The 13,383-nt window shown below is 41.1% G+C and overlaps 1 protein-coding gene across 1 annotated transcript in view; it reads left to right on the plus strand.

Annotated features, from left to right (window-relative positions):
* The window catches only part of Ism1 (isthmin 1), a 74,155-nt gene that overhangs the window by 42,102 nt on the left and 18,670 nt on the right, over nt 1-13,383 (plus strand). Inside the window, exons 2-3 of the mRNA XM_015476146.2 lie at nt 1,142-1,381; nt 10,209-10,473. Of these exons, the coding sequence (XP_015331632.1) occupies nt 1,142-1,381; nt 10,209-10,473 (505 nt within the window). The remainder of the gene's footprint in view (nt 1-1,141; nt 1,382-10,208; nt 10,474-13,383) is intronic.

A 13,383-nucleotide genomic window follows, 5' to 3' on the forward strand; every position in this document is an offset into this window, starting at 1 on the left:
CCCCCCCCCCCCCCCCCCCGGTGGCAAGTAAATAGTGACATTTTTCACCAGCTGGGAAAAGAAGTGGACTTGCCCTTTCTGGAATGAAGCCATCCCATTTCAGAATGCCTTTTGGTCCCCTTTACTTTGGCTCCCGACACTTCTCTATCTTCATCTTTAGATGGTTCTTCCGCCACTTCCCTGTACCCAGCCCCATTGGCTTCTGTTCTTCAAATTAGCCAAGTGACTTCTGCCCGACAAAGATTATCTTCTTTGCTGTTTCCTTTACTAAAGTTTCTTCCCCCCAGATCATGGCAGGGTGCTTCCATCTCTTGTTCAGATCTTGGTCTTAATTGTCACCTTCTCAGAGAGGGTTTTTCCCCTGGCCACCTATAGTCAATGTTTTCTCTGTCATCTTGTCTTTCTTTTATTTGTGGAAGTCTCTGATCTGATCTTATTTATGTATCTGTGTGTTTATGGTTTCTTGCCCTCAATTATATGTGTATTTTAAATGGATAGGTCCCAAGTCTATCTTGTTTGTTGCTGTATCTCCTCTGCTTTGCATGTAGTTGGCGTTTGTTGATTGGATGGAGGGATAGATAGATAGGTAGATGGATACATGGATGGATATGGGTGGATGGATGGTTGAAGGGATGAACACAGATGGATAGATGAATGGATGGACGGACAAATGGATGAATGGGTATAATAATTTGGTTTAAGTCTTTCGTCCAGTTTGGTCAAATCTTTTGCTTCATGGCTCACAACAAAGAAACCAAAGTGGATGCTAGTACTTTAACTCAAGCCAGGGCAGTTAATCGATTGAAGGTGTGAAAAAGAAACTATAATTTGGTTCCAGTTTTAAAGGAGCACTTATTTTTCCTTCAAAATAATACTTTTGTTTTGATGTATTTTGGTGCTTAGTAAATAGTCAATAACCCATTAACCCTCAGAAAATTCCCAAGTAGCAGACTGGGAGAAATTTCCTGATGCTTTGGCTTTTTAAACTCAGTGGGATAGTAAAATGAGTTAGAAATACTATTCTGGCTTAATTCCAGCCCCTGGGATTGTCCTTGCTCCTGAATTTAATGGACTGTTAAGAGTGGTATTTTTAATCAGGTGCCTCCTAATTAGTTGTTTGTTTGCTTGTTTTTTATTTCAGAATAACCTCAACCTGGAAAGTGACTCCACATCAGAAACCAACTTTGCTCTCTCCAAAGAAGCACCAGGGGACCCTCTGGAGCACCAGGCTGCACATCAGCCCTTTCCCAGACAGCGGTTCCCACAAGAGACTGGGCACCCTTCACTGCAAAGAGATGGCCCCAGATCCTTTCTCCTTGATCTACCAAACTTTCCGGATCTTTCCAAAGCTGATATCAATGGGCAGAATCCAAATATCCAGGTAATTCTTGGCAGCTGGAAGGTAGAAGAAAATCAAACAGTCCATCTTTTGTTTCCTGATCTGACTCTAATGGAAACTGCTGCCTTACCTCAATTTTCTTCTTAACCACTCCTGCCTATGATAATGTTATCTCCCTAAGAACACTGTTGATTTTCTTCTCTGCAAAACCCTTCATTGTGAGATACACCATTATTTTATGAACCAACACCTGCCAAAAAAAAATTGTCAAAGTCTGACATAACAAGGACTATAAGACACATTCTGATTTCTGAGGAATGAAGTATCAAAAAGACAAAACAGAGTAGTACACCCTAAAATTGATGAAAAGAGGTAGCTGTAGGAAAGAACTAGTGTAGCTTGTGAATAGACTGGGCAAACAGTTTGGTAGCATTCAGGACAGCACTTCCTTTTGGTGCCTTTCTAGCATGAGGAACTCCTTCAAGAGGGAACAACCTCCGGGTGCTCTACAGTGTAAATAACTGATTTTTTAAAAAACCCTTAAAAAATGAGAGGAAGGAAGATGAGAATGGAAGTTCCTAAGAGAAATATAAATATGTTCCACTATGATTGGATGAAATAGAGAGAAATGGTGGTGAGAGAAAGAAAGGATTCCTGGGATTGAAAATAAGAATACTCATCTACACTGAAATAGTCTAGTATCCTTTGCAAAGCAAATGGTGATCTGATCTGACCCTCCAGACACCCTCAAGAAAGAAACAAAAGCAAATGTCATTTTTCCAACACTATAAGTAACGCAACAGACCTAGGAAATGACTATTTGGTTTACCACAGTTACATAGGTACTAAATAGTAGTTGTCAGGTGGAAATCCAGGCCCTCAAGAATATTTACCCCACTAATCCATGCTTCAGAGACAAACTCCTGTGTTTTTAGTGTTATTTGTACCTCCCTCTATTTATTCCCCAATGGGGTCCCCCTGATGGCTGAGGGAAACCACCCCCTAGATAGTCTAGCCCCTACTTTTTTCTTTCCTTATATGCCTGCTCTCATTATTTTAAGCTTTTTTTACTGATTCTTTTCATTTATGTAGGAACAGCTTTTCCTCTGCACCAAATATCAATTGACTTATATGACTAAAAGTTCACGAACTTGAAATCAGAGCAATTGATCTTTAATGAAGTTATCGCTCTCTCTCCCTTTCTCTCCTCCCCTTCAACATTCTTTGTATGATACAGTTTTAAATCAGTTTCCTTGAACAAAGTTGTTCTGCTCATAAACACCGGTGTCGTGATGGCTGATGAAATGTCACTGAGAGCACAACTTCATTAGAATACATCAACCAGCCCCTGCCAGGTATAAAACATAGTATCAGGTTATGGGAAATTAAGAAATTCAAGTCCTGTTCTTTTCACGAAATGACATAGGTGTCAACATCCCAGCTACCACATAAGACAGTGCCAGAAGGATCATGAGAACAGAGCAGGAAAAAGCACAGTGTTCCAAGGAGGACAGATGCCAACAGATGAGAAGAAGCAGGGCAGGCCTCTGGATGCTAGACAAGTGAAAAATGTTTTAGAGGTCACCGTTTGACAACCTATGCAGAAGAAAGACTGCCTGCCCTGATTAATATTTTTGATGAGTCTTGTAATTAAATAACTGGAAAAATGAGGCTTTTTCTCCAGTGATCCTTCGCTGGGAAATTGCCACATGGCTTTCTGGTAAAGAATAATGGATCCACTTGGGGGAGGTATAGATTCACCCAAATAAAATAAATAAATAAAGCATAGGCATCTTCATACTGTTGCTCCCTATCATGGCTTTCCCTATAGGAGGTAACTTTTCATTATTTATAGATTTTATGCTTCCAGGACCAAATAGCCCTCACCCCAAGAATGCTTAGACCACACCCAAAACAATCTTAAGCTTCTTATGGTTAGCATTTTGCTAGAGGTAGAAATGTCACTATGGGGCTGGATGCTAAAAACTGAGCTATGAGAGTAATAGGTTTTTAAAAATTATTAATGTCGAGTTACAGGAAATGCCTGGACACATGGAGAATGGAAGGCTGCAGGCTTTTCAACTCTTCCCTTACCCCAAAGTTATTGGGTACCTGTGCTCTAGTTATGAACTCAGTTTGGAGGCAGAACAACTCTTATCCTTTTTCTTTCTCCCAGATAAATGCATCAATGTGGAAATGCCTATCCCCTCCCCAGACCCCACTTGGCCCTTTTAAAAATATTTACTAAGTGTTAAGGAAGAACAGTGGGGGGAAAAAAAGAAAGTGGGCAACCTCATGGTTGCTACTGATAGATTTGTACATGAGCTAGTAGACCAACCGAGATTGTAATTCATCATTCATTGTACAAAGCTGTGTCATTTAGCAGATGAGAAGTAAGGAACACTTTGGAATAGTTCTGTCCAGCTTCCTCAAGGAAGAGGGAGCTGTCTGGAGTTGCTGGGTGTTAAAAGAGTGAGGCATGGGGACAGAAAATAAATGTAGGATGAATTATGAGAAGGCCACACTGGGCCATGGATACTCAGAGCATGGGGTTCTGTCTGGCAAAGCCTCTTGGATTTTTATAAGATGCAGCTTCTGGGTTGGGGTTGTAATTCAGTGGTAGAGTGCTTGCCTAACCTCCATGAGCACCAGCACTGCAAAAATAACAAATAAATAAAATAAAATGCAGCATCTTCCTGTGCTATCACAAAAATATGGTTACAAGTGGAAATCATTCGCCTTCATATCCTCTGAGACTCCAAGCCATCTACTTATGTAGACTTATAAGGTAAAAAGACATAATTGACGCTTTGTTTTCACTTTGTCTTATCCAATCCCAGCATAGGAAGAAGTTTACCTCTAGGCACTTCCAAGAGAGGTGCTTTGGAGGATAGGGTGGAGAAAGAAGAACAGGGCTGCTCTTAGGAGGTCTCCATATTTTTTGGAGGTACCTTTTGAATATCAAAGACTACCATAATTCCCAAGAGTAAAGGTTTTACCACAGCTCCAAATACCAGAGTTATCAACAGGATGGATTTGAAATTATTGCAGTCCCAATGTACATACTATCCAAGAAGTCTCGGCTGATACCACTTTTTTTGGCATACTGCCAGTTGGATTTTCCATTTCCGCTTTAGACAACCCCTGCATCTGCGAATATTCTTCAGGCAATACAGGTATTACGGGTGACCAGTGTTTTATGGATCTGATGACTTGTTGGCCCTAAGTAAAACTGAACTGTGCTAGCTAGTGTTGGGACAAAGAAGGAATGAAGCAGCTGCTACCCCTTGGAGCCAGTCCTATGCCTGCGTGTAAGAGTTTGTGTGTGTGCATGCACAAGCGACTGCAGTCCCATGCACCATTGCACTTGAGTAAACCAGTTCCCTGGTGGTCCTTTAAAACATGAGGTGCTTTCTAAAAGAGGGTGATGGTTTCTCTGTTGGCAGCCCTTACCCCTTTCTTCGAGGACTGCTCTTTGGTTGCAGTCCACTGGTTTGACACAGGGCCAATTCAGCCAAGCAGACAGCCCTGCTGTCATCAAAGCATTTTCTCTCCCTGGGTAGTGGAGTGAAGACAGGTGAGGGGCACACCAGTGGGTGGGCTTCCTCTGCCAGGGCCTCTGGCCTCATCTGCTCCCTCCGTTGGCAACCTGCCTCTGCCCCTGCCCCACCTAGTTATCCCTAGCTGGAGCCAAGGAGCTGAACAGTGAACAGGAATTCAATACCCCTCTCTCTGAACCCCACCACCACTCCAAGCTCTGGAATTGTTTCCCATACTCCAGGACCAGGTCTTCCATCCCTCCCAGGAAAACAGCATTCACCTTTCCCAAGTGACATTGCTGAGCCCTTGCAAAGGGCCGAGTTGCTCAGGCCTCTTGATTTTTAGTGTGGGGAATCTTTATAAAAGCCCCAACATCTGCTTCTGGGAGGATTTTTAACCCCTATAAGTCAGGGAGCTTCTATCTTAAGTAAATCAGATTCTCCATTGTAAGCCTAGCTTCAGGCTGTGGAAGTGAGTGGGGGAAACTAGAATAGGGGAAAAATGACATCAAACTCCTGAAATGAATTTCATCTCCATATTAAATTTAAAACAATACAAGAAGTTGGGTTTTGTTTAAAAAAACAAAACAAAAACATTTCAGGAAATAAAGTAAATCCCCCAGGACAAGTTAGACTTGAACTTTAGTATCTTTGGCTGAATATTTGGTTTTCAGCTGATGGTCAGATAGCAAAGACAAAAATCTCAAAAATAAACTCATTATTATGCTTGCTGCACAATTCATTACTACAGTAGCTATTTACCACCAATGATTTCTCTTTTCTGGATCAAACCCAGGTTAGTATTCATTTCAGCCAATATCCTGATTTCTTTTCTTCCATTGAGAGGGTTTTTTTTATTTTTATTTTTTGGTTGTTGCACAGTTTTATTTACATGGTCTTAGGCCTCTTAGTGTCATAAGGTACAATTTCAAGAGTTGGCCAGGGCTACAAATGTCATTCGTGCTCTTACTTCTGATTCTCTCTCTTTCTTTCTCTCCAAATATTTTTGGGATGGTGGATCTGGCTGAATAAAACTCAAGAAATTTCTGAGTCCAAGATACTGACCCACACAACCATGGGAAAAGCCTATTCTGTTCAGATTCTCATGGGGAGTTGCCATCTATAGCATGAATTATGGAGTCTGACTGACCTGCTTTGGGGATCTGGAACTACCATTTCGTAAGCCAGACTGGGGCTCTGTAACTTTCTGCAGGTTCCTTAACCTCTCTGTGCTTCTATTCCCTTGTCTATAAAATTGAAATATGAATACCTATAAATACCTCTGTAGTGTAAAACTACACTTAAGTATGATTATCTCTGAGGATTTCATCAGATCATCCATATAAAGCACTTAGCTTAGGGCTTTGTACCTGGTAAACTTCTCAGAACTGAGAGATGCTGATTGGAGGATAATGGGGATGAGAAAAACAAAAACTATAAAACTAATCAAGAGTCAGAAGACCCAGTTTAAGACCAGCTCTACACCTTCCTTGCTGTTTCCCTGAGAAATCTGAATTCTCCAAGCAGTTTCTGTGCCTGGAAATTGGGTCTAAATTGCATAAAACAGGCAATAATGTCTAGGTAAGCATGCTGCTACAGATCTCAAAGCACTGATCACAGTTGTCTGAGGGTGCCGCAGTGGTCTTTAGGACATCTGTGGGTTTGAGACAAGAGGATTAAAATCTTCCTGGTTCATTTCATGATCAAGGAATGAAGGCTAGCATAATCCTTTGCTGCAGACATGCCCCTGGATGCTCTGTATTCACATGGAAATTGTTTTGCTTTGTGGAAAATACTGATGCACCCACCCAGTCCTCTCAGCCAACAAGCAAGAAGACTCTTCCAGGTCTTGGATGGCTCTAATGGCTTCTGTAGACTCAGTGGCATCAGTTAGACTGAGAATTGTCTTAGTTTCTCTATGGAAAGTGTTTTTCAGAGCAAGAGTAAAGAGTCAAACTAAACTCCTTATATTAGGCGTACTGCACCAATTCATTACCATAGTTGCTATTCACAACCATTTCTCAACTCTGGATCAAACTGAGGTTAGTATTCATTTCAACCAATATACTTACTTTTTTTTTTCTTCTATTGAGAGGGACTTAAAAACAGTCATGTAAAGAAAGATTTTTTTTTCTCCTTGAACAGACATGTTTGCATGGCCATAGGTGCCACAAGATACAATCTGAGGATAGTTTTAACTATCAAAAGAAGAAAAGCTGATCAAAGTGCCTAGGACCTTATCCTCATTTTTCTGATTTTGGATAGAATTCTCCAAACTGGCATTTATTTTGGATTCTCTTTCTTGGAGCTAGGGAGGTTTTGCCAAAAGTTAGACCTGGAGCTTTTGAAAGAGTTTTCTTTCTTTTGCCATTTTGATTGGCGGAGTAGAAAAGTCCAGAAGAAACAAACATACTAAGTTCAATATATGTATTAAGGATCAGAAAGAATAGAGATACCTAGAGTCAGCTGGAAAATCTGCCCACTCCATGTCTCCAGCTCTTTCACACTGATCATTTTTTAAGACATCTTTACAAAAGGATTCCTTAATACTAAAAAACATGCAAGCAGAGTAAGAGCATCAAGGAAGTAAAACTAGTCCCTATCATTTGAAAAGTGATTTAGCATGCTCATTGTCTTCTTAATTGGATGCCTATGAAATTTCAGGTTCAATTTAGATTTCTTCTTTTGATATCAGTATGAGGTTTCCACATTGTTAACTGTAGAGAAGGGTGTATCCTAAGATTTGTTTTTTGTTTTGTTTTGTAATTCATTTTGGGCAGTGGCTAGAAATTAAAGGGAAAAAAGAAACCTCTAAGCTGTTGAGATTTAGTCATTGATATAGTTTTTGGAGTAAATTTGTACTTTGCTACTCATTGCCTGGCCAGGCAAGAAATCTATTTTGTTTGGATCTGAGCAGCAATTTGGGGGGAAAAAAATCGTATTGACGGTAATAGCTTGAAACATGAAATTGTTTTTATTCCCAGCTTGGAGAAATTGCAGGGCACATTTTGTTTAAGCAATCCTTTTGACTCCAGTTTGAGTACAAATGGAATACCAAAACTGTTGGGCACATTCCCCCTTATCTCCTACCCAGAGACTGATTTCATTACCATAATTGCAGGTTTGCCTGGCTCTTGGCAGCCTCTCCCCTCCACGACCCTTAAATAGCCTTGTAGATGATGGTTACTATTCACTCGTTCTGTCTGCAAGCAGTGCACTCAGAGCTGCAAAGGAGAAAGGTTGTGTTCAAAGACTCAGCATTGCTCATCCCTGCCCTGGTCAGTTCTGCATCACCCAGCTATGCATTTCTTCTTCACTAGGTTCCCTGTGGGTCCCAGTGACCTTAACTCTCCCTTGTTCATCCATCCTATCAAATAGCAACGATACAACATATATGATGTTTTCCTATTTCTTTATTTTTCTTTTCTGTAATTACTTGAAAAGCTGTGTAATTATTTATAAATATGCAAGGGGTGCCTACAATACTATAGTAATGGTGGTGGCATGGAATAAAGCTCACGGTATCTTGTAGACATCCTGCAACAGGAGTGAAAGTTGCATTTAATTGTCTGCCACCCAAGTATACTCTTAACCTTGTGTCTGGACCTTAAGAATCACAGACCAGGACCACCACTGGCTGGGTAGCTTCCTTCATATGTCAACGTGAACAGGATTCAAACCTCCGCGTTTCACAAAAGGAAGGGGCTGTTTGTCTCAGGGATGGGCACACCCCAGTGCAATTTGGCAGAACATCTCAAGAAACCCTTCAGACATTGGGTCAGGGTGAAATTGGGAATGCATCTGCCCAGTACATCTTGCGCTGATTACTTGAAGCGCATGTTTCTGATTCATTTGCACATAACTCATCCAGTGGGTGTTGCAAGAGCTATGTGATGGCCAAAGGAACCCAATGAGTCTTTTATTATATTCTTAAACAAGTTTCTCTATGTTGATTGTCTCTTGGAGCCAAGAAACTGCATTCTTCCAGCCCCGTGACAGACCTCAAAACTAGGCTCTGTCAATTCAAAGAACAAGTTCTAACCTTAGCTCTGAGACTATCTGCTTTGACCCTGGGGCTGGTGTTAAACTACAGGAAGAGTAAAAATTGTAATTGGGGAAGCCTGATCTTGAGGATCTGGTGCTTATATCTCTGCACACCCTGTAGCTTCCAGCCCACCACCAGTTCCATCGGTCTCATGAGAGTGTACTTGTATCCTTTAGTTTTTGAGAGGCAGTGTGCAGAGTTGGTAAGAGCATGGGCTCTGGAGCCTGATTCCCATGTCTGCCATTTCCTCACTCTAGGAACTTACACATTTTGTTAATGTCTATGTGTGCCAGTCTTCCCTGTCTATAAGAAGCTTGGGATGTTGCTCAGTGGTAGAGTGCTTGCCTAGTATGCATGAGACCCTGGGTTCGACCCCAGCAACACACACACACACACACACACACACACACAAGCTATCCATTGCTGTCTAGCAACCACTCCAAAAATTAACAGCTTGAAACAATGACCACTGGATTGCTCATGCTCATGTGGGTCAGGAATTTGAGCGAGGCTCAGCTGGAAAAGCTTGCCTGGGTTCCATGTGGTATCACTAGGGGTGATACAACTGGGACTGATCCAAGATGGCCCCAATCACACTTGGAGCTAGAATTTGGCTGAGGTGGCTCAGTTCTCATCCACATAATCTCTCTCTTTATATGGCTTCTACACAGGTAGTGATTTGGGCTGGACTTCATTACATACCAGTAGGGACATTCCAGGAGAAGGAAAGCTGAGGTTATAAGACCCCTTAAACCTACCAGTATCACTCCTATCCATTCAACTGGAAAATGAGTCATAAAGCCAGCTCAAGTTGGAAGGGAGGGGAAACAGACTCCACCAGTTGATGTGCAGTGTGCCACATAGAGGGAGAGAAGGTTGCTACGAAGATTTAATAAACTCATATAGGCAGAATACTTGGAACAGTGCCTGATACAGAGTTAAGGCTCAGTGAGTGTTGTGTTTTATTATGATTATTCTTCTATCACTTCAGGAACTCATAGAGTACCTGTTTACCCCTTGCATTAAAGACTTACTGATGACAACTTAGTCACCAGCAAATCAGGAGCCTGAGTAAGGCCTGGTTTCACCCAACCTAAGGCCATGTTCCATCTAATTGTGGGATCATGTTGGCCATCCCTGGGTGTTTCCCATTGTCTCTCACCAGACAATCTCACAAGGGATAAAACAATCATTTCCCTCAACTCTCTCAGACTTTCTTCCAAGGGTCACATAGCTTGGAGGCTATTGACTCCACATTGACCCTGACCTGTTCTGAATTCTTCAGGTCACCATAGAGGTGGTCGACGGTCCTGACTCTGAAGCAGATAAAGACCAACATCCGGAGAATAAGCCCAGCTGGTCAGTCCCGTCCCCCGACTGGCAGGCCTGGTGGCAGAGGTCCTTGTCCTTGGCGAGGGCAAACAGCGGGGACCAGGACTACAAGTATGACAGTACCTCAGACGACAGCAACTTCCTCAACCCCCCCAGAGGGTGGGACCGTCCGGCCCCAGGCCACTGGACACTTGAAACCAAAGAGCAGCCAGAATATGGTGAGTTTACCACCCAGTAACATAAAGTTGGTGGGGAGAATAAATGAGGATGATGAGGCCTAACAGATATGGAGCCAAGCAAAACCCAGTTTATAGTATGTGGCTCTTAGCCTTCTACGAGGCATACCTCAAAAAGGGTTTGTTCTGCAGAAGCTCCAAGGAGTCACCAGCAGCCACATTTTTCTAAAAAGACTATAATTTTAAAATCATCCCAATTATCCTAGGAGAGAACTTTTTTAGGGTCTTTGGGGTTCTTTCTGTCTTGCCCCAAATTTTGGTTTTATTTCTAAAAACAAATCAATAAATTAACTTCCTTTTATTTTTTTTACTGTAAAATTTCAAATTAAGATCAATTTAATAAAAGAGATGTAGATGGCTGCTTCCTTTGACCAAGAAACTGTGTTATGTTTGATATCACCAGTGAAGTAGCCCTTGGGAATCCACATGAACATGTGTGTCACAGGTTGTCAAAGTAAGCCCTCCCCTAATAAGTTTTAAGACCCCTAAGTTGAGAGTTCTAGTTTTCCTAGTTTTTAGAATAGGATATGTGTGAGTTTGCAAACAATTTCCAAGTTCATTGACTTCAAATAGTAAAAGTTCAATTCTCACTTAAATTGAGATAGGATAGAAGGTAGAGGGAATTCAGCTCCATTCAGTCATTCAAGTATCCAGCCTCCTCCTTCCATCCTGGAACTCCGCCAACTGATAGGTCCTGAGAGTTATTCCCGAGATGCTCTGCAACCAGTTGATATCCAAGGAATAAGTGGGATCCTGGAGAGGGCACATATGCTCTTAACCTTTCAGCACATCACATCTACTACTCAAATTCTACTGGAAAGATCTAGTCTTATGACCCCTTATAGGAAAGATATTCTGTGTATCCAATGAAAGGAGGAAAGAGATTTTACTGATCTGGGGAATTCAGGTAGCATGTTATAAGAATATTTGATGTTTTACAAATGCACCCATCCTCATGATATTCTTGTGACTTGCATGAATAGTATATGACCAGGATGACTTGCACCATTTTCACTATCACCTTTACCCCATTTTTCTACAGAAAGACAAGTTATATATTGGAGAATCACTTTTATTTGCTAGGAGATAATTTTGGCAACTTCCAAAATATTAAGACAGTCTTTTTTCCAGCTACATAATTCCATTATTCAGTCAATATTCACTAAGGGCATGAATTATATCTAACACTAGGCTAGGTGCTGGGAGTCCAATATAAGTAAGATATAGTCCTTCCCTAAAGAGGATGTTACCTATCTATGGACAAAGGGAAAAATAACTGATAGGGCAAAATGGTACCATGATAGAAATATACATCAAATGCTAAGGGAGCAGAAAGAGAATGCACACCCCTTCAATCCAGGAAGCTCATGAAAACTTTGCTTTTCCCAAAGGATATCTAATTTATCCATTTCCAAGAGAAAGGATTGGGGATAGTCGCCAGTGTTTATAAGTACTCACCATGCACTAGTCCCTCTTCATGGGATTTTACACATACTATTTTATTTAGTGAGTTCTCTAAGGTACAGGCTCCATTGTACAGATGGGAAAATAAAGCTTGAAGGTGTTAAGCAACTCAATTTCAAGGTTCAAGACTTGGGATTCAACTCAGGCATTCTTAATCCAGTATCTGTCTCTTAACTACTATATCATTATACTCTCTAGGGGAAAAGCAGCACATCTCTTAAGACAGTAGAGTAGATCTCATTATGAATTCTTAAATTGGAAGACAGAAAGAGGAAGAAAAGGCCTGTGATGTTGAATAAGAGAAACAGAGAATTTGGGAATTCTCTGTTGCAGAGAATTTTTGGTTTAACTGTAAGCCAAACCAAAAAAGAATATTGTTTCTAAAAGGAGAGGGGCTCAGATGCTGGGTCCTAACTCCTTCCCTATATACCAATGGTACTCCAAGTGTGGCCTCCAAACCAGAAGCACCCGTGAATGTGATAAAAATGCAAATCTTCAAGCTCCCCCCAAGATCTACTAAGTCAGACATTCTAGGGTAGGTTCAGAAATTTATGTTAAAAGAAACCTGCAGGGGGGATATGAAGCCTTGAGCACTACTATGTGAAACTAGTAGTTCTCAACCTTCTTGCTCATTATACTCACCTGTGGAACTTTAAAAAAAGAAAAAGAAATCGTGTTGGCTAGCCCTTTCACCAAGTCATTTACATTGTGATTTCTGGGGGTGGGTCCAGAACATTATTGTCACTTAAAGCTCCATGGGCGCAGACCAGGTTGAAAGCCACTATTCTCCATGTACTGAATTGGAAGGTATAGGAAATGAGACCTGGCATCTATGCAATCTTCTTTATTTTTCCATTCAAGGTCACCAGGTGATCCTCAATGCTAATTCAAGTTTGAAGGCCACTGCTAGAAACAACTTTTTCATCTCAAACTTTTGCAGAGTCTACTTTGCTGAATTCATGATCATTAAAAAATATCCTTTCACTTTCAATCTTGAGGATAGAATTGCTTCTACCAGAGCAGTAGCTTGGGCTGTCTCAGCCATCCTCACCCATCCTCACCCAAGCTTCCTCTACTGGAAGTTCCCTTTGAGGTCCATGCATCAGGATCTTACAGCATTCCTGGGCCATCAGAAGCTCGATCTTCTATGATTTTGTCTGATGGACCTTTTAGAATATCAAATAAAGGTCCCAACTCTCCTGTTGGTATACCTAGATAAGGCCTTATCCAATTTATGTCTCCCAATAACTTTTGAAAGTCGTTAAGTGATTTGAGTTGATCTACTCGTATTTGAATTTTTGGTGGACGGACCATGGTTGAGGATAATAGAACTCCTAAATAATTAATTGGAAAATTTAATTGTACTTTATCTATTGCTATCTCTAGATTATAATTTTTTAATAAGTTTGTAAGTGTGGCATAACATTC

This window comes from Marmota marmota, unplaced genomic scaffold (assembly GCF_001458135.2).
Source record: "Marmota marmota marmota unplaced genomic scaffold, marMar, whole genome shotgun sequence".
Classification (NCBI taxonomy): Eukaryota; Metazoa; Chordata; class Mammalia; order Rodentia; family Sciuridae; genus Marmota; species Marmota marmota.